General features: G+C 41.8%; 1 protein-coding gene across 1 annotated transcript; it reads left to right on the top strand.

The window, feature by feature from the left end:
• Positions 1-272: 272 nt before the first annotated feature.
• On the top strand, positions 273-15,091 carry grm1b (glutamate receptor, metabotropic 1b; the record flags this gene model as incomplete). Its single annotated transcript, XM_080532895.1, has 8 exons — positions 273-981; positions 2,592-2,841; positions 5,575-5,810; positions 8,375-8,621; positions 9,398-9,566; positions 10,288-10,414; positions 12,792-13,719; positions 14,203-15,091. The coding sequence occupies 8 exons, from the start codon at positions 273-275 to the stop codon at positions 15,089-15,091; spliced, it is 3,555 nt and encodes a 1,184-aa protein (XP_080389021.1).
• Positions 15,092-21,980: the final 6,889 nt, after the last annotated feature.

Genomic DNA, 21,980 nt, shown 5'->3' with positions numbered 1-21,980 from the left:
TACAATCTTGCATTAGGCTATTGCAATAATTGTACACTTATGCTGTTACTATTTGAATAGACGACCTTGACTTGATATGGTATATTGTGGTATGCTGTGGCACGAAGATAACAACCATTCTCTGTCTCAACTGCAGGAAGGACATCATAGAAAGAAGGATGGTGAGGAGTTGATGATGGTTATCTGATCAAACTTGGATACTTTGCTGCCCTGCATGTGAATGGCGAAGCGGACATGATTCTACAATCAAGACCGTTGACACGACGTGGAATATGATGTATCTGACTGCAGTCAGTGTTTTATATATTCCCCTTTTAATCTTTGATGCGTTCGTTTCCTCCGACAACATCTATGAGAGGTCGGCGGTGCCCAAGGCCGGGGGTGGCCGCTTGGTGGCTAGGATGGACGGGGACATCATAATTGGTGCGCTATTCTCTGTCCATCACCAACCCTCCGCTGACTGGGTTGCCGAAAGAAAATGCGGAGAAGTGCGGGAACAGTATGGGATTCAGAGAGTGGAGGCGATGTTCCACACGTTGGATCGGATCAATTCCGACCCAAACCTCTTGCCCAACATTACTTTGGGCTGCGAGATCAGGGACTCCTGTTGGCACTCATCAGTGGCTTTGGAGCAGAGTATTGAGTTCATCAGAGACTCCCTGATCTCTATCCGTGATGACAAGGATGGCTCCAAATGGTGTATTGAGGGAGTACCTTCAAATCAGCCACCTGCAACCAAGAAACCTATCGCTGGCGTCATTGGGCCTGGGTCAAGTTCAGTGGCGATTCAAGTTCAGAACCTACTGCAGCTCTTCAACATCCCCCAGATCGCATATTCTGCAACCAGCATTGATCTAAGCGACAAAACCCTATTTAAGTATTTCCTTAGGGTGGTACCCTCTGACACACTTCAAGCCAGAGCCATCTTGGATATCGTTAAACGTTACAATTGGACCTATGTGTCAGCAGTGCATACAGAGGGTAAGTTACTCATGTTTGTTTCTTGATGAAGTCATTGCATGCAGGTCACACGTGTGCCATCAGTTTGATTTGAAACACAATCAATGTTATGTTTTGGCCTCATCACTTTGGCTGAGAGTTAGAGGGATCTGGGTTGGTCTGGTCCTTGACTTTCCTCATCAAATTAAATCATAATTGTCCAAGAGGAACAATGGCAGTCATTGGTCATTGGCTTAATAGATCCCACAACTCTGGTCTACAGAAGGAGCGGCTGTGGCGCAGCAGGTAGAGCCGCCATTTAATAATCACAAGGTTGGCAGATCGGCGTTTCGAGCCCCGGCTGGCCACATGTCGAAGTGTCCTTGGGCAAGACACTGAACCCCAAATTGCTCCCAATGAGCGGGCCGGCTGGCGCCTTGCATGGTAGCTTGCCGTCATTGTTGTGTGAATGGGTGAATGAGAGGCCGTTGTAAAGCGCTTTGGAATAAGTCAGTCCATAGAAGGGTTCTTGAAGTGCCTCATCTGGTGTGGGGAGGAGTTTCAAGTCAATGATGAAAGGAAGATGTTCTGAACTCAGCTTTAGGAGGGAATATCAACAGGCCTGAGGTCAGCCCAGGATGGTGGCAGGCCAGGATGCAGAGCTGTCATTCTCACAGACAGCAACGAATAGTATCAGTTTACATGATTAAATTACTTTATCTATGAACTGTTACAAATAACAGTTGTATTACAACTTGCTATTTTACATAGACTGAAAGGCATATTTTGGGTAGATTATATTTGGTATTTCTTTCAAACTGTTAGATTTTTTTGACGAATCACAGCACAAGTACACACAAGGAACAACTGATGGGTACATAGATGGACAAACAATAAAACATTGGGAAATCATATGAATGAATACAGAAATGCTGAAGCTGACATGTTGTGCTTTTTCATTTATAGTCCAATTTTATTTAATGACAGTAAATCATATAGCAATCAGAACTATTTCACCTCCCAAAACGAAATAGTACTAAAGAAGCTTTAACATGACGGTATCTCTTGGAACGGCTTGTGTTGTCAAAGATATCATCTTGTTTTCTTGGTCTTTCATGGCAGTACCATCAAATATTTACAACCTGCATTTGACCTCTATTTTCAGCTCTGAACTGCACTACAAATGACTGTGTTCAAAAGTCATTTAAAGATGTATGAGCTCTTCAGATCTATCCTCACCAAATACTCTGTAATATTATGTCATTCTTATTAAATTAATTTATGTTATGTGGAGAGTTTCTGGATGGAATACAGTTCTGATTCAGAATTTAGAGTTTTGAGCACAATGTTGATTTGAGAAACTAATACCTCAGGTTATGTGTATTGTTTTGCATACAGTTAAAAGAGCTGAAGTTACAGTAGAGCTAGTTATGTAGCCTATGTGTATGGATTATACAATAATTAAAATGCATGTCTCTGGCAATGAGCTGGAATGACATCATGTTCATAACTTTCAGATATGCACACTCATAGCCGCCATATTCAGAGTGCTCTGATCTCTTTTGCTCTGGGACCCAACAAGCACGTACAACTTGTTTTTTTGCACGACAAGATGAATATGGATAAGAATGTATTCTGTGTTTTTCTCTTAGGCAACTATGGGGAGAGTGGAATGGAAGCTTTCAAGGAGCTGGCGTCTCAGGAGGGCCTGTGCATCGCCCACTCTGACAAGATCTACAGCAACGCAGGGGAGAAGCACTTTGACAGGCTGCTGCGGAAGCTGCGAGAGCGTCTGCCCAAAGCCCGAGTGGTCGTCTGCTTCTGCGAGGGCATGACCGTCCGAGGGCTGCTCATGGCCATGAGACGGCTGGGGGTGGCAGGGGAGTTTCTCCTTATTGGCAGGTAGAGTGTTCTTTTTCACAGACCTTAGAATTATTATACAGGGGCGGCTGTGGCGCAGGAGGTAGAGCCGCCGTCTAATGATCGCAAGGTTGGCCACATGTCGAAGTGTCCTTGAGCAAGACACTGAACCCCAAATTGCTCCCAGTGAGCAGGCCGGCGCCTTGCATGGTAACTTGCCGCCATTGGTGTGTGAATGTGTGTGTGTGAATGGGTGAATGAGAGGCCGTTGTAAAGCGCTTTGGATAAAGGCGCTATATAAGTGCGGTGCATTTACCATTTACCATACATTTTTCAGTATCAGTCTCAGCAATAGATGTAGTAGGATTCATGTTCATGTAGTAGATACACTGAACATAGAAGGCTGGTTTGACACAGATGCAGTCTAGTCCTAAACTAAACAGTTAAATGGAGATTTGCCATCGACTGTGATTAAGTTCAGGACGAGGCTTCATTCTTTCTCTTTTTCATCTAAGTTTGATTGCCGTGACCGCTGCCCATAACAAGCTGCTGCCCCTTGAGGTCCAACAAGTTCAAATGGAAGAGAGGCAATTATTCTAGCTGGAGTCTAGTTTGTCTGAAAGCACTCATGAATAATGCATCCACCACAGCGAGATCTCTCTCTCTCTCTCTCTCTCTCTCTCTCTCTCTCTCTCTCTCTCTCTCTCGCTGTCAGATCACAGGCAGGCTGAGGTAAAATGGGATATCACCTCCGGCACAGGCTCACAGATGAAAACTACTGAGCACCAAAGTTGCTTGGTGTCGACATTCCCTTGTTATTGTTGTGTTTCAGCAAGGACGCAGCTCGCCTTCAGCCCTGTCAGGAACACTAGTGAAGCAACACGTCAAAGGGGGAGACTCACTTCCCTGAATAGACTTAGATTAGATTCAACTTTATTGTCATTGCAGAGTAACCAGACAGTACCAGACAATGAAAATGCAGTTCTCTGAATATAATTACAGGCTTGACAGTCAAAGGGAAGGTAAGGAATGTGACACTTTTTTGACTGATCAAAATATGTTTAATTCTGATATCAATTCCAAAAGCTCTAATGATAAAAGCACCATTTTCCTCTAGAAGCATGAAAAGCAGGCGTGACTCTCCGCAGTTCAATTTGTGCTGCCTGTGAACTCTCCATCGAGGATAGGAGGACATCAGTTTGGTGCGGCTGGGTGTTTTTCTGGGTCAAGGAGACTACAGAAAAAGACTGTTTTTAGAGCAATGCAGCAAGTGAACACACAGCCCTGTGCCATGGGCCGTTCAGGATGCCAGTGTAGCTGGTCAACCGTCCAGGGCTGAGGAGACAGGTGGACCTCATTACTGTGATCTCAACCACAGGGCTCTTTTGTTGGACTCTGACACTATTACAATGGTCTTTAATCTTTGGCACATACACATTTTTCTTGAATATGTACCTGAGAGAGAGCAGACAATTGAACAACAGTAGCTGTAGTATCCCAAGTAAATGTGATATGGCCCGATATAGTATGTTTTAATTAAAGCAGGGTTGTTTTAATCTATATGTATTAACTGTCTCTATCTCTCTCTCTCTCTCTCTATCTGTCTCTCTCTCTCTCTCTGTCTCTCTCTCTATCTCTCTCTCTCTCTGTCTCTCTCTCTCTCTCTATATATATATATATATATATATGTATATATATATATATATATGCAATTCTATAATACTGCAACATTGGTTGAAGCCAAAATTGACAGTGTAGATACAATGATTTACACAGAGAGTGGTCTGTATGATTACTTCTACGTTCTGACGTCAGAACAGCAGGTTCTTGGCAAACAGTGTGTTGGAATAGGGAGTGCATGATGCTGTGAAACAGATGGCCAGATACGGTGTGTAGCCCCACAGGAGAGCATTTGTGTGTCCATTCTTTGTGGGCTAACAAAATATGGGATGTGATGAGCATTGAAAAAGATACAATAGAGTAAAATACACATGGGAGGGTTCTATCATCTGTAAATCCACTATATTTTGATAGAATTTTATTATAAGCAGAACACTGAAATACCTCACTGTAAGTTTGTCTCATAAGCATTATCTCTTGAGAGTAGATTTAGAATTCAAAGCCCTAAAATAAATATATATAGCTTTTCTGTAATCCTCAAAACAATACCAGCAAATTCACTGTCCCTCTCTCTATTTCTCTTGATCAGTGGTAACAGCAACTAGGAATGCCATTTAGCTGACGCTTTTATCCAAAGCAACTTACGTTACAGTGAGTGCATACATTTTTCAGTATATATGGTCCCAGCGGGAATTGAACCCACAACCTAAGCGTTGTCAGCGCCATGCTCTACCAACTAAGCCACAGAGGATCAACTACCCCCCCCCCCCCATTACCTCCAGTAGGCATTTATGTGGGGTGGCTGTGGCGCAGGAGGTAGAGTCGGCGTCTAAAGATCGCAAGGTTGGAAGATCGGCGGTTCGAGCCCTGGCTGGCCACATGTCGAAGTGTCCTTGGGCAAGACACTGAACCCCAAATTGCTCCCAGTGAGCGGGCCGGCGCCTTGCATGGCAGCTTGCCGCCATTGGTGTGTGGATGTGTGTGTGAATGGGTGAATGAGAGGTCGTTGTAAAGCGCTTTGGAATAAGGCGCTATATAAGTCAGTCCATTTACCATTTATGTAGTTGGCCCCAAACAGTCCAGTACTTTGTGAGAGGCCTATGAGAGGCCTACGCTCCTGATGAACGCTCCTGCCTGTGTCCCCCCCCCCTGCAGTGACGGCTGGGCTGACAGAGATGAGGTGGTGGAGGGGTACGAGCCGGAGGCTGTGGGCGGCATCACCATCAAACTGCGGTCTGCTGAGGTCACTTCCTTTGACGACTACTTCCTGAAACTGCGCCTCAACACTAACACCAGGAACCCGTGGTTCCCAGAGTTCTGGCAGTACCGCTTTCAGTGTCGCATCCCAGGACACCCTCTAGAGAACATGAACTACGTGAAGAATTGCACAGGTAGCTTCATTGAAAAGACAACGATATTGGTTTATTCTTTAGGGTTGATGATTGACTAACATTGTAAACTAACATCTAATTGAAGTGTTCTACTGTCACTACAGTAAAGTAATATCATGTTTTTTTTGTAAACTAGTAAAACCCTCAAATGGTTAAAGGCTAGTGCTGGGACATGTTCTCTTATTTTAGATTGACATTTTTTAGGGATAACATTTCTATGCATCGATCCATAACAATACGATAACGTTAAATATGTTGTTGTTGTTGTTTTATTTTCGTATCTTAAACACTCTACCCGCTGACAAGAGGGTGACCTAGGTAAATTGAATTCTTATGGCGCATTGGCTGTCACAAAGAAGATGGCCACACCCACAAACACATTAACTAAAGCTCTTGTTCACTTGAAACAATGCTCAATAAGCATGTTTTAAAAAAAGAAAAGAAAAGAGAATGTCATCTATCACTTTTGTATTATTCCTTTTGAACAATATATTTACGTTTTTTCAAACTTCGGTTACCATTGCTGTGAAAACCCAGAGGCATGACTCATGTAATCAAGTATTACCAATAAATATGTATGTGATGCACAAAAATAATAGAATAAAGGTAAATGTAAATATGAAATGATGCATGCAATAATTATACAAAATGTTTTTTTTTTATATTACTTCAGACGTTTCGCATGGGTCAGGTGTATGACCTTTTTTTCTTTTTTTTATGTAGCCTACACCCATTTTCTTTTTTCATATTTTTTTGCAAGAAATACTTCTCTTCCTTCTCATTCACACATTTCAAGCACCAAGCTATTTTTATACTCTCTACACACTATCTTAAAAAGCACTGTTAAGAAGGACGTTGATGATTTGTGATAATCAGAGATTTAGAGTTATAGTGTGCTGTTCTGTTACTTCTATTGTTTCTTTGTATAGAGCTCCAAGACGGTGAGTGTATTCTTCTGAATGAACTTGTAGTACTTCACTCTGGCAATATACATAGAGGTCGACTGATTATGTTGTCAAGGGAAAACCTCAATGAGATTCTGATAGCTAGCGAAGTGATCATTGATTACTAATTATATTCCAAAGGCTGCACAAAGAGTGATATCATTAATACCTTGAAATGAAATACCACCAATGTATATCTGTTGACCTCTAATATATAAAGCTATTGGGATGTTTTTATGCATTGCAGCGAGAGCACAACAAGTGGTTTCTGTGTGCACTGTGTTCTCACATTCTCCTGCTTTTGAGACTGGTGTATAAAACAGCCCAATAACATCTGAAGAAGTAGATGCCAACTGGCCCGTCTGCCCGATCCTGCATGTTCCTATGGACATTGGCCCAATAATCTAAGCTACCACGGAGTTACTGTACACACTGTACACTAAGCAGTAGGTTCCCTCATAATACAACTAGTTAGTAGTGGTTATTTCAGGTTTTTTTATGTTACAGTTATGATATGCCCTCCAGATGAGACAAGCAAGATGGAAATGAATCTGATTTGACAATAGAATAGTGGTTGTCTGTATGCATGCAATGAAATGAAATACACTGTCACTGAAGCAAGGCGGTGTGAAACTCACGGATTCATGACAAGTACAGTAGGTAACCACCACAAGATCACGTCTGAATGTACAATGCTCCCTTTGCCTGCCACTACCTCACTGAATTGATTGGTATTGTATGTGTTGGTTCACATTGGTGTCAATGAGATAAACCTTTCAATAAACCCTCGTCTGATTCAAGAAGCCTGCGAACAAACACAAATGGATACTATGCAACCATTATACCCAAAAGGATTCTGAGCTAGTACTATATGGCATAAACGTGGACAGTATAAAATATAATTTTGATTGTCTATTGTTGGCTAGAATCTCATTTCTATCAGCTATGTGCTTACATTGCTTTTAGTTTGTGTGATACTGAATTGATATGGTGTCCTTGGACATAAACGTGTATTCTTCATTCAAAATCTTAAGATTTAAAATCTAAATCTTTAAGCTTCATAGACATGGAAATGTCAATTAAACAGGCTAAGTCACATGAACCAGCCAAGTGTGCCAGGCAAGGAAGGAACTGGGGGATGGGCGGAATACATTTGAATAACTTGTTTATTTCCTCTCTAAATTAGTGATAATATCAGCATAATGTTTACACCTAATTGAATGAGGAATTGAGAAGAAAATGCATGGTCCTGCCATGGTAACAAGCATTCCTTTGATGTCTGATTTTAATGGTGCCTGTCCTTCGATGCACTCTCTCACTGAACAGGAGAATATCCCTGTCTCCAAGAATAATAACATATCTCTGGACACCCTATCATTTCTTTGCAATGTGCAGACCTTGCAAATAGACATCGGATGACCCCTTCGACTGTTTCTTATCCAACATTGAACAGTACAGTACATCATATTGCATAACAGACTGTAATAGTATTGGATAAATGCTTGTGTTATGCTTGCAGCACTGAAAAAAATGCATCGCCAATATAGAACTTTCACTCACGGGATGACAGGATGATTAATAGATCTTTATCTTGATATGGTGTTTGGATGTAATCGGCAGGTTATGAGAATCTGGAGGATAACTATGTTCAGGACAGCAAGATGGGCTTCGTCATCAACGCCATCTACGCCATGGCCCACGGCCTGCACGACATGCACAGCCACCTCTGCCCGGGACACGTGGGCCTCTGTGAAGCCATGGACCCCATCGATGGCCGCCAGCTGTTGGACTTCCTGCTTAGGACCTCCTTCGCTGGGGTGTCTGGAGAGGATGTGTGGTTCGATGAGAACGGAGATACACCTGGCAGGTACAGCAACTCGTGACGTTAGAATTATACGGTTTTATCTCCATTTTTGTCAAAATTTAGTTTTTTACATAATCTGATCCATTAGGTGTTTATTAATGCCTGTGTGGTGTTATTTTTTAAATGTTGACATTTTTGAGTTAGTAATTCATAAAATACAAAGGTTCCATCTCACAAAACATAATGGAATGTAAAAACTTTGACGCTCAATATCTCTGAACTACCCTAAATGGAGATAGAACCTTAGAATTCAAAGCTCACGAACTCTCTGTACCCTTGTTGACTGAATTCAAATAGTAGGCAACTCAGTATGAGTGAATCACTTTTCAGAGCAACTATGCTATTTTAGATATGAGCATGTTTGTAGTATAAATACTACTATACAAATACCATACTGTACATACAGATAACACTATACATATACCAAAAGTATTCTGCAATAGTGAAAAATCAAGTCTAGTTGAAAGTCTGCCCCTGTCTTTGACCATAATGGACTGCACTTATATAGCGCCTTTATCCAAAGCGCTTTACAACGGCCTCTCATTCACCCATTCACACACACATTCACGCACCAATAGCGGCAAGCTACCATGCAAGGCGCCGGCCCGCTCAATGGGAGCAATGTGGGGTTCAGTGTCTTGCCCAAGGACACTTCGACATGTGGCCAGCCGGGGCTCGAACCACCGATCTGCCAACCTTGCGATCATTAGACGGCAACTCTACCTCCTGCGCCACAGCCGACCATCGATCTTAATCTGAGGCTTTGTCTAAACTCTCAGGTATGACATCATGAACCTGCAGTACGTGGAGCCCGGCATGTTTGACTACCTCACCGTGGGCTCGTGGCACGAGGGCGTCCTCATCATCGACGACTACATGATCCAGATGAACCGCAGTGAGATGGTCCGCTCCGTCTGCAGCGAGCCCTGCTCCAAAGGGGAGATCAAGGTCAGGAGAAAAGACAAAGGTTCTACAAGTGTGAAGCACTGTGGGTCTTTGATTATCCAACAACAGCATGTTTGGATACTGGATTCTGATTGGCTAGCAACAGTGGTAAATAGCCCAACAACCCACAGTTCAGACCGCATTTGCAGTATCAATGTGTCTCCCAATCAATCTGATTAAGAACACCTGTGCTGACCTACAATGCAATGGTTGATCTTGTTTATGGGACTATATTCTGTGGCGGAAGGATATATGTATTCTGAAACGATTAATGATTGTAAATACATTAATTTAATGTTACAACTGTGTATTTATTTTTGATATTATGTGGTGGCTGTTGTAGAAAAGCAATTGACCATTGGAGGGCGGGGGTTGTGGACTCATTTACCACTGTACAGGGTTTTCCTACTCGGCTTCGCCTCGTGCCACAACCGTGTACCAGTGGTAAATGAGTCCACAACCCTGTACCAGTGGTAAATGAGTCCACAACCCTGTACCAGTGGTAAATGAGTCCACAACCCTGAACCAGTGGTAAATGAGTCCACAACCCTGTACCAGTGGTGAATGAGTCCACAACCCTGTACCAGAGGTGAATGAGTCCACAACCCTGTACCAGTGGTAAATGAGTCCACAACCCCCTTCCTCTCATGGTAAATTGCTTCCATTATACACACAGTCCACCCGCAGGGTTATATCTCATACATGTCTCAATGTCTTTCCACAGGTGATCAGGAAGGGGGAGGTGAGCTGCTGCTGGATCTGCACGGCGTGTAAGGACAACGAGGTCGTCCAGGACGAGTTCACCTGCAAAGCCTGTGATCTGGGCTGGTGGCCTGACGTAGAGCTAGAAGGTACAGCACCACCCCTCGTTTATCCTCTATTCACGCTTTTATGTTTCTAGAACATATCCACACAGCTACTGAAGGCAGAACATCCAGTTAGTTAGTTATGTACTTATAAATTAGTAATTTGTCATGACGTTAGAATTATAAGGTTCTATCTCAATTTTTGGTCAAAATTGAGTTTTTTACATAGTCTGATCCATTAGGTGTTTATTAATGCCTGTGTTTTTTTTTTGTTTTTTTTTCCCCCCCCACAAAACATAATGGAATGTAAAAACGTTGACGCTCAATACCTCTGAACTACCCTAAACGGAGATAGAACCTTATAATTCTAAGCTCACGCTATTACACCCATGTAGATTATGACATACCATTATTTGCAATGAAGATTCAGATGGATTAAAGGCTACATTGCTTAGAGGTTGGAGCCTTTTTGTATGTCTGTAAGTTAATTGAGAGCAAGTTCAAGTTCACAGAGGAACCTGGTTGAACCTGGTTTCTCTAAGTTATTTGGTAGGCACCTCAATATATTTGAACCTGGCTGACATGATTCTCATAGCACTATTTCACAAACCTGTGCTGTCCTATTTTCCAAGTCTTCCCATGACACCTGAGAACCATTCATCATCCTTTACCACTTATCAGACAGCCCTACTTCACTTACTACTTCCCTGCCCTACTTCCAAAGGCATTTTGTGCTGCTCAAAGACAAGACATTTTTTTAACAGCTCTTCCTATATTTTTCATCCAAAGTTTTATGCTTTACATCATGGGCCATAGACATGACAAACCCAGATTTTTTTTTTTTTTTACTGAACAAGGATTATATTTATATATTCAAATTATATTTGAAAACACTTTGTTCATCAAGTTGCCTCTATACCCATATAGTACCTATTAACTACTAACTATTACTCAATTAATAAAACCACAAACAGGTAAACTCAATTACAATGTAAATACAAAGCAGTATATAAGTAACATACTCTGTAACAGCATGCTAATACAATGTACATAGCATGGATGTTTCATATCTAGTAAAATATGGAGTTAACATTCCTTAAGTCATACAAAGACTAGCAGGAACAACATGGCCAATAAGATATGAATGATAGCTAATGTTATTAGCTAACATTCAGCATTTCGTGAGCTTAGAATTATAGGGTTCTATCTCCGTTTAGGGTAGTTCAGAGATATTGAGCGTCAAAGTTTTTACATTCCATTATGTTTTGTGAGATGGAACCGTTGTATTTTATGAATTACTAACTCAAAAATGTCAACATTAAAAAAATAACACCACACAGGCATTAATAAACACCTAATGGATCAGATTATGTAAAAAAAACTCAATTTTGACAAAAATTGAGATAGAACCTTATAATTCTAACGTCACGATTTGTTAAACGTGTCAGTAGATGTTGAAGTGGTTGTGGATGCTTGGACTAGTGGTAGGCTGCAGTCCTCCTGCTGCAGTGGCCTCCCCCTCCCCTGGCCATGCTCTGTATTCAAGCCTATCCCTCCCTGAGTAGAGAGGGGATTTATTTATAGTTGAGCTGAAAACCTACTTTAGTACTTAGTGTGTTTTTTAAACAGGAAGCAAGCAGCGGTCACAGACTCAGATGGCCAGTTTTGTGAAAGTACATGCTACATCTATATCTTCATATAATAATGTATACCGAATTATGCATATTCCCCTCACTGTATCTGCATTAGCATATCTAGTCAAATATGGAGTTCAAATTCCTCAGGTCATACAAAGACTAGCAGCAATAACATGGCCAAATAAAAATCGATGATGAAATGTAGGTCGATTTTTTTGTGTGTGAAGGTTTAACTCTATCATATTTAGATAATGAGACATAGGTGTACATTGTTATTGCACTGTTTACTTCTGAGGCAGAGCACCCAGCCAAGAGGCTCAATCATGAGGACCACACTTGTTACCATAATTATAACGTAATAGACACCGGACTTGGTTAATTTAGCCCCTTACAATACAGCTACAGCTACAGCTACTTGAGACATCCACTACCCCCCAGCACTGCGTCTCCTGAGACACCCGCTTTCCCCCTTTACTGTGTCCCCATTGACTTCTACTGCCCCCCTTGTACTGTCTCTCTGTTCTCCAGTGTCTATATATATATTTTTTTAAATTCCCTTCTATCACTGAGACTGCCAATGGCCCCTGGCCTGAGCTAGATTATTCTTCCTGATACGACTGGTGGATTGATGATTCACTTGCTTAGTCAAATGTATCGATTGTAAGTCGCTTTGGAATAAGGCGTCTGCTAAATGCCAAAAATGTAAAATGTAAATGTATTGTCACTTGTTTTGCGTGTATTGCACTTGTTTTATTGACTGCATTCTCATCTTTCTGTTGATCCAGGTTGTGAGCCAATCATCTTACGGACCCTGGAGTGGGGGAACCCAGAGTCCATTGTCCAAGTGGTGTTCGCCTGCATGGGCATCCTGATCACCTCCTTCGTCACCTTCATCTTCGTGCTCTACCGCGACACACCCGTGGTCAAGTCCTCCAGCCGCGAGCTCTGCTACATCATCCTGGTGGGCATCTTGCTGGGCTACATCTGCCCCTTCACTCTCATCGCCCGCCCCACCGTAGCCTCCTGCTATCTCCAGCGCTTCCTGGTGGGCCTCTCCGCCGCCATGTGCTACTCCGCCCTAGTGACTAAGACCAATCGCATTGCCCGGATCCTGGCGGGCAGCAAGAAGAAGATCTGCACCAGGAAGCCGCGGTTTATGAGTGCCTGGGCCCAGGTGGTCATCGCCTTCATCCTGATCAGCGTCCAACTCACTCTGGAGGTCACCCTCATCATCATGGAGCCCCCAATGCCCATTAAGTCCTACCCGAGCATCAGGGAGGTCTACCTCATCTGCAACACCAGCACGGTGGGTATGGTGGCGCCGCTGGGCTACAACGGTCTGCTCATCCTGAGCTGTACCTACTACGCCTTCAAGACCCGCAACGTTCCCGCCAACTTCAACGAGGCCAAGTACATCGCCTTCACCATGTACACCACCTGCATCATCTGGCTGGCGTTCGTGCCCATCTACTTTGGCAGCAACTACAAGATCATCACCACGTCCTTCTCCGTGAGCCTTAGTGTGACTGTGGCCTTAGGTTGTATGTTTACGCCGAAGATGTATATTATTCTAGCCAAACCCGAGCGAAACGTGCGCAGCGCGTTCACCACCTCTGATGTCGTGCGGATGCACGTAGGCGATGGCAAAATTGCTTGCCGGAGCAACAGCCTACTCAACATGTTCAAGCGGAAGAAAAATGCAGGAAATGCCAAGTAAGTTCATCTGAATCATTTCATCAGTCCTGCTCCTGAGGCACTCCTGGGATGCTGGTTTTTTGTCTGACAGTAATTCACTTTCTAAAAGCTCCTGTTACAGGGTATGCCAGATACAGGTCAGTGTTCAATTAACAGCACCCTTGACATTTGATCTGGTAGGTACAATTAAAACCAGCATACCCATGTGTGCTAAAGGACCACAATAAGGAAACATTTGCACCACATAATTTGGATTCGCTGTTCGTTGTCTTTAAATATGAAATACATGAATACAATCCTCAGTAAGATGTAATTGTTCAATGTATTATCAAACCAATATTTCACTTTTAAACATAAACAATATAATCACTTTCAACATACTTTAGAATAGCTGTTTAGAAATTCTTTACATTTCTTTTTTTACATGAACCAGAAATGCTGTTGTTGTCTCCACCATTCTGGGTTCCTGTGAAATAACAGCCATCTTTATTCTGTTCATAGTTCTAATGGAAAGTCTGTGTCATGGTCTGAACCAGGTGCAAGACATCCTCCAAAAGGGGATCACATGTGGCACAGACTGTCAGTGCATGTGAAGAGACAGGAAGCAGGTTCCAATCAGATGGCTGTCATCAGACCCTTAACTAATACCTACCATAACACAGCCCTGGAGTTCTCAGACCTCAGCACCAAGACTTTGTACAATGTGGCCGAGGAGGACGAGAGTGACGCGGTCAGATACAACCCTCCCACCAGTCCCCCCATGATGGCCTACGGGCAAATGCCTGCTAGCGGGCCTATGAAGGTGTTGGGCGGCGAAGAGGTGGAGTTCTATACCCCTGAGCACCTGCAGCAAAACAACAGCATTCTGTCCCAACACATCATCATGGACCACCTTCAGGAGGTGGGTGGAAATGTCAACAACACTGATATTATTCCTGAGCTCAACGACATGATTAGTCTGCCTGAGTCTGTGAGTGTGGGCAGGCCTGTTTACCACCAGCCTCACCTCATCCAGCAGCACCAGATCCTGCCCATGCAGCTAGACCCCTACGAGGAGGAGGCTACCTCCACCATAGAGGAGGAGGAGGAGGAGGAGGAGGAGGAGGAGGAGATGGAGGAGGAGGAGGAGGAGGAGGAGGACGAGCAGTTCGGCCTTCTTCATGGATACATGTACGACAACGCTCAGATTCACGACGAGGAAGAGTTTGTTCCGGTCAAGTTAGCGATGGAGGATAATCTGTCCTTGATGCCGCCCTCACCATTCAGAGATTCTGTGGGCTCGCGGAGCCCCTTTCCCACCTCCCCTGGGTCTGAGTCAGTGTTGTGCACCCCTGTGACATACGCCTCTGTCATCCTGAGAGACTACAAACAAAGCTCTTCCACGCTGTGAAGGTGCTACTGTAGATATTGTATAATAATGCAATTTTTGTAGCTGTAGACTTGTATTGTCTATATTTGGTTAAGACCAGTAAGAAATGGCAAAAAAACAAAAATGTCTTGAGTAAGTAATTGAATGACTGTGTAGATAATCATGGTTGACGCATGTAACACTTGCGTCAATGTGTTTTTGTTTACAGGGAAAAGCAACAAAGTAGAGAAAATAATGGAATCATTTTTCCATTACAAAATATATTACATGTACATCCATGTATGTATACATGAGATAACGTTTTGAACTCACTTTAGGCTTTATGCATATTAGAAAAGCAAAAAGCTAAGATTGTCTTCTGTACTGTATTTAGGTATTGAAGACATATAAGCACCAGAGATTAGAATAGAATGTACAGTGCCGTGTACATTTGATCATCATTAGTTATAACTACAACGATTTTGTTTGTGGAGGCAACCCCCAATTGCTTTAAATAGGATGGTTTACTACTAGACTCAGCAATTATGTACAGTACACACTGTGTATGCTTTGTTATAGAATTATAACCTTACAATATAGCTACTGTAGACTTTTTGAGGTGAATTTGTCCTATTATTTTGCTCAAAACAAGTTTGGCTTCAAATTTTAAATGATTTGAATTATAGGCAACTCAGCTAGTTTTCATGTTGCCTAGAAGAAGTATTCTGAAAAAGCTAAATAGATTGTCACTATGTTTTCATCAGATGAATTGAGAAATGGTCGATGTTGCAGGTACTACAACAAAACTACTGTACTAGGAATGGAGAAACTAAATCCAGGAGGATATGATAAAGTGTCACATTACAGTATGTTTGCCGTGATTTTTTTTCCTCTAATTTCTATGATCTATGGTCATATTGTAGATTGTTGTTTATATCTTTTATAAACAGAGTCCTTGAAATCCATAGCCTACTTACTACAGTGTTTTAAGGTACCGGTAATGTCATTATCAAAAATGTAATAGAATGTCATACGTTTTGTGAATGTATGAATTGTGCATCCTATTTTGGTACAGTATAACTATTCAGATGAGTTTTACAAAAAGCATTAATACCTGAAGTTTAATTTACAATTTGTAGGCTTGTTGCTTCTAGTGCCTGTCTGGGTTGTCTACAGTATAATACATTTAGTAATGAATATTCACTATCTATATAATGTGATAAAATAATGGCTGTTACTAGGCTATATAGGCATTCAGTAACCTACATAGAGTTGAATAGACTTTAGTATTTCCAGAAAAAGTTGGTTGTCGTTTACACACTGAAAGATATGTTTCATTAGAGTATATTAAATATTTTTTTTCTACTTTAGTGTACTGTCATTCATGTCAGGTGTAATCTAAGAGTCCTAAAATCATTTCCACCACCACCAAAATTCTGAATTTCTCCTGAACACTTGCAATAGTGAAGTGAAGTGAAGTGAAACTTTATTTATATAGCGCCTTTCGTACATGAATGCAACTCAAAGCACAATAACAGTTAATGTCCTTCCCCACTGTTTTCACTGATCTCATCTAAGTCCTGGACAGTGTCCATGGAAACCCACACACTGATTTTATTTTAGAAAATGGATGGATGTTGCTTTACCTTTGAATTATAGTTATTGTAGCTTCATGGAGAGATAACGAGTTTGCTTTCCATATGATTTTCACCACACAGAGTACCGTAATACTTGGGTTAGGATGTTTTCTTAACATGAAGCTTTCAATTGAGATGGGATGAACAGAGCAGATATTATCAACCCTTTATTTTTCTTTCTTTATCAAGGTCAGGAGGGGTCAGGAACATGAGTTTACTCCAGAGTTTACTACAAGGAAGCAATGGGGGCATTTATAGTCTTTGATATGACAAGGAAGGCCACAATTGGGGTGGCTGTGGCGCAGGAGGTAGAGCCGCCGTCTTATGATCGCAAGGTTGGCAGATCGGCGGTTTGAGCCCTGGCTGGCCACATGTCGAAGTGTCCTTGGGCAAGACACTGAACCCCAAATTGCTCCCAGTGAGTGGGCCGGCGCCTTGCATGGTAGCTTGCCGCCATTGGTGTGTGAATGTGTGTGTGAATGGGTGAATGAGAGGCCGTTGTAAAGCGCTTTGGATAATGGCGCTATATAAGTGCAGTCCATTTACCATTTACCAATTGACGCTGTCTCAGAGTGGAAACATGACGTGGAGAGCAAGGTTAGACTGCCCAGTGGAAGCCCTGTCCCTGTAGGCCTCCTAGCCAACACGTGTGACCAGACAGAGGGAAACAGGGAGCTGTTTGATGGACAATGTCTCCCTGGGTTGGTTTGAGACTTCAACACAGGTATGTAAGATCTCAGGAATAGTAATGACATTTGCAAAGACCTAATACAGTACACTATGAGGAGGATAACAACAAATATAACCAGTGATTGACAACGTCTTCTGTGTAGTGAGTGTAAAAACTGTTAAAACAATACAATAGCCAATAAGAGTTTGGACTTAAACACTGTAACAACACAACAATCTGCTCATAAAATGTGCATGTAAACATTAACACAAGTAATGTTAAAGTTCACAACATAGTCACCCTGCTACCTTTTGGATAGAAATCCACAAATCGAAGGTTTTAGGGGTTAATGAAACCACTGCAAGCTTGATAGTGTTATCTCTGTGTAGACTGGGGTTAACATGACTAAGGAATAGGAATACTGTACAGCCATCCTTTTTGAATAACATCAAGATGAATGCTTAAAGCATGTGCCTTTTAGAATGTTCATTATTTACCATGCTTGTTTATGTTCATCTTAGGACAATATCAATGTTGATGAAGCAGGTGCCTGTGAAGAGAACCATTCAAGATTCAAGATTCAAACTTTATTGTCTGTCACACAGTGACAGAAATTCTCCTTCGACAGGCAGAAGTGCAGCTCAAGAATACAGTTCCACATTAAAAACACACATAGGTCACATACATTAATACATACAATAAAAACAGACAGACATAGCAGTGTTTATAAAATGTAGTGCCTAAAAAATAAAAATAATAAAAAACAGTGTTATGGTTTAAAAAGCTAAAATATTGTGGTTTAAAAAGAAAAACAATGCGCTTTCTATTTTAAAATGTTCAGGGCGATGGTTGCAGTTGGGATGAATACAGTGGAATTCTGTAACGGCGGCCTGATGGAAGTAGCTGAAATGATTGGTGGAGGGGGTGAGAGGGGTCCTGTGTGATCTGTGTGGCTTTCCTGATTAATGACCGGTTGTATATTTCAGACCATGGTGACGGGATCAAAGTCACTCAGGTGTCTGGGGCAACACTGTGCCAGTACTCGTGCTGTTAGCTCCGTGGACACACGGCCTCATAGGCAGGCAGAGAGCCAGAGAACAGCTGGGTACCTGCTCATACATACAAAAAGATGTCCTGTTTGATATAGAGCAATGCTGATTCTGTAGCATGCTTGCATACTGTGTTGTTCTGCATATGAGCGTTTAGTGAGACTTGTCAGTCAGTGTCATTATCAGTGCACCGGCTGCACCCTTACATAGAATATCATTTTTTATTTAGCCTTAATTTAACCAGGGTCGGTCCCATTGAGATACAATGATCTCTTTTTCAAGGGAAGCCTGGCCAAGACAGCAGCTCAGCATCAAGTTTCAACAGTTAAAACAAACAGCACAATTACACAATAAAACAACACCAGATCAACAACAAAAAATAGACTAAATACAATTTGATCAGAGCAATAGGATAAAATAATGGGACTTTCATATAAAATATAAAATATAAAACAGGAGCAAGAACGATATGAATAAATAGAATAACAGAATCTCATATCATAGGCTACTAACACGCTCAGTCCTGAGTACCTGGTCTTTGCAGGACGTCTCATAAACACCTTTTGTGTGACAATTGAGCTAATTTCCTCTGCTAATCCACTGATACTGTCAGCAGGCTAATAAACAGACCAGCATGACTATACAGTCTGCTGTGAGAAGGCTGCAACACTCCCTGTACACACTCCAGATTTACTCACATGAATCACCCACTGACTTTTTGATTTGATTTGATTTATTGTGGAATTAAAAAGACAGTTTCCAAGGGATAAAAACACATGATAAAGTGCAAGCACTTATTTCCATCATGGTCCCTGATTGAGGACAGGGCAGACAGTTACCATAAAACAAATGTACAGAACATGATAAAAACCATAAAAAACAAACATAGATAGTTACACAAATTCCCTGCACTCCCTACCTATGACGTGTTTCTACTCTGTCATTTCACTGGCTAGCCAGTTCTTTGCCGCACGTTTAAAGCTTACCTCTCTCCCTCTAAGCTTTTTAGGGCCACTGGAAGCTTGTTCCATCTGAAGCTGCTGTAAATAAACATTTATTAGTACCCATTGCTGTTCGGAATTTAGGTAAAATAAAGTCTGTATTCCCTGACATGTTGTTATATGACACGGATGAAATACGCCAATCGGTTAAAATGTTTTTTTTTAAAAGACTGACCAACAAGAGCTGAAATCAGTATACATTTTACAGTATAAATGATCATTCATATTTTAGCGGAAGTGTTACTTGTCTTTTTGGTAACTCTTAACGCATATCATTATATCAGCATGACCCAATTTGTGCAATGCTTTCTTGAAGAAATATTTGAAAATGCAACATACTGCTACATCCTCAGGAGATGTGTGCTATATTAAGTGTGCTATATTGAGTGTAGAAGGCTAATCTCAGTCACTGTCTAGATGTAGAACATGTTCGAGCAAACATCACATTCTTCTGCTGAAACTTCAAATCCTTATTCATACCTGTGGCTGTGAGTTAGACAGTATTGATTGTGCCCTTTGGTCATGTTTGGTACCTGAGTGTCACAACTGTCAATCACTGACTTGAATTTAGAACATTTAAATGTAACTGATTCTTTTCATTTTTCATAATGAACTATTATTGTCGGGTCGGGACTCGGGTGTGTGTGGCGGCTGGGGGGCCGCTGCTGTGCACGGGTAGGCAAACTGGTAGTAGTCGCTCTATCATGCCCTCATGTTTGGTACCTGAGTGTCACAACTGTCAATCACTGACTAAAACTTGATTTGATGATTTTGATTGAATGGGTATTGGGGTGAAATTGATACACTTGTTGAAATCATACATAGTTTAAAGTTCTAAACACAACACACATTTAGTTAACCAATCGCAAGTTGTATATCTTCTCCCCACTATGACTAACACTTCCTGTTTCACAGTTGATATGGCAACAATGCCATTGCTGTTAATTGGTCACAAATTGTATTTTGTTTCTGATTTAGAGAAAGTAAAACCTTGACCCTTTATTTCGCTGACATCCTGTATATTAGAGGGAAGTTATTTTTATACACCCATCTGTTCTTTGCTGTCCTGTAGTTTTACTTTCCAGTGTCCTCACCGGGCGCCTAGGGATCTGTTCTAGATCCTGGTTGCTGTGCCTACATTCAATAGCACTTGTCCACGTTCAGGTTTCTCTGGCTGAAGAAGGTGTGTAGGCTACAGTTTGTCAAGAACATGATATTGTGAAGATTTTCTTTGAACACTGTGATTGTCATGGCACCTTGATGTGTATATTCATCATGCTCACCTTTGCAGCAGCGTAGGCACACACACATGCATTATGGTAGTTGACCTCATGTGGTACAGTAAGTGAGCCTGAGGGAAAGTGACTGAGAAGTAACACAACTTCTAAATATGGATAAATGTCCTAGATAGGAGACCTAGATTCAGGAGTCAAGCAGAGATGTTGGCCTAAATATTGTTCTCTTTGGACAAACACAGCTCTAATGTATAACACAGCTCAACATTGCGTGAGCTTAGAATTATAAGGGGCTATCTCCGTTTAGGGTAGTTCAGAGATATTGAGCGTCAAAGCGTTTACAGCGTTTACATTACATTATGTTCTGTGAGATGGAATCTTTGTATTTTATGAATTACTAACTCAAAAATTTCAACATTTTAAAAATAACACCACACAGGCATTAATAAACACCTAGCAGGGGTCCCCAAATTACGGCCCGCGGGCCGAACACGGCCCGCCCCCACACTTGGACCGGCCCTTTGAACAACGTGTAATTTCTAACTGCAATTGCGGCATTGCACCGACGTGGTGGCGGGGGCGCTGTTTCGCAAATAATTGGAAATACATTTCCACCATAAATTGATGCAGAAAGGGCACAAATTGCATCTAAATTCACCAGAATGCAAGAAATTAAGTGTTTGATGCTCGTTTAAGGACCCCCAGACAGCCCTGCTTCATGGGTCCCCCCGTGTATGATGAGGGTCCTCCCTCAAGTATCAGACTGTAAAACTGATTATATTTCATTGACATATCACTATAGGTATAAATTCCATCCAAATTCAACTGTTTAGACTTTGTTTGCATCCACCAGTGCTCTCCTGCGCACAATTGCTTTGCGCAACCGCCTCCATTCCACTCCGTTCCATATTATTTTATGTTAGAGACCCACCCAGGCCCCCCATCACAGAAAGGAAAAATGATGTGGCCCTCACAGAAAAAAGTTTGGGGACCCCTGACCTAATGGATCAGATTATGTAGAAAACTCAATTTTGACAAAAATGGAGATAGAACCTTTTATTTCTAATGTCACGATTGGTTAAGAACAATGAGACAAGCAGAGAAACCCATATGTTGTCCTATTGTATTTCATTATTTACAGTAATTCCCCTCTTTTCATTCACTCCCTCCTAGTGCCCTTCTCTCTTGGCATCCTACGCTTCATGTACTGCACGTTGATGATTTTATGGCAAATTATAATTAGCTAGACTGAATAAAGACAGAAAAAACTTGGCCCATTGACAAAAAGGCCAAGAGCACGAGATCGATGCCCCAGACAAGCCTGAAAAGAGACAGACAG

This window comes from Nansenia antarctica, assembly GCF_963989245.1.
Source record: "Nansenia antarctica genome assembly, chromosome: 1".
NCBI classification, from domain to species: domain Eukaryota; kingdom Metazoa; phylum Chordata; class Actinopteri; order Argentiniformes; family Microstomatidae; genus Nansenia; species Nansenia antarctica.
Note: the sequence above shows the minus strand (reverse complement) of the source record. Positions and strands in the feature narration are given on the sequence as shown.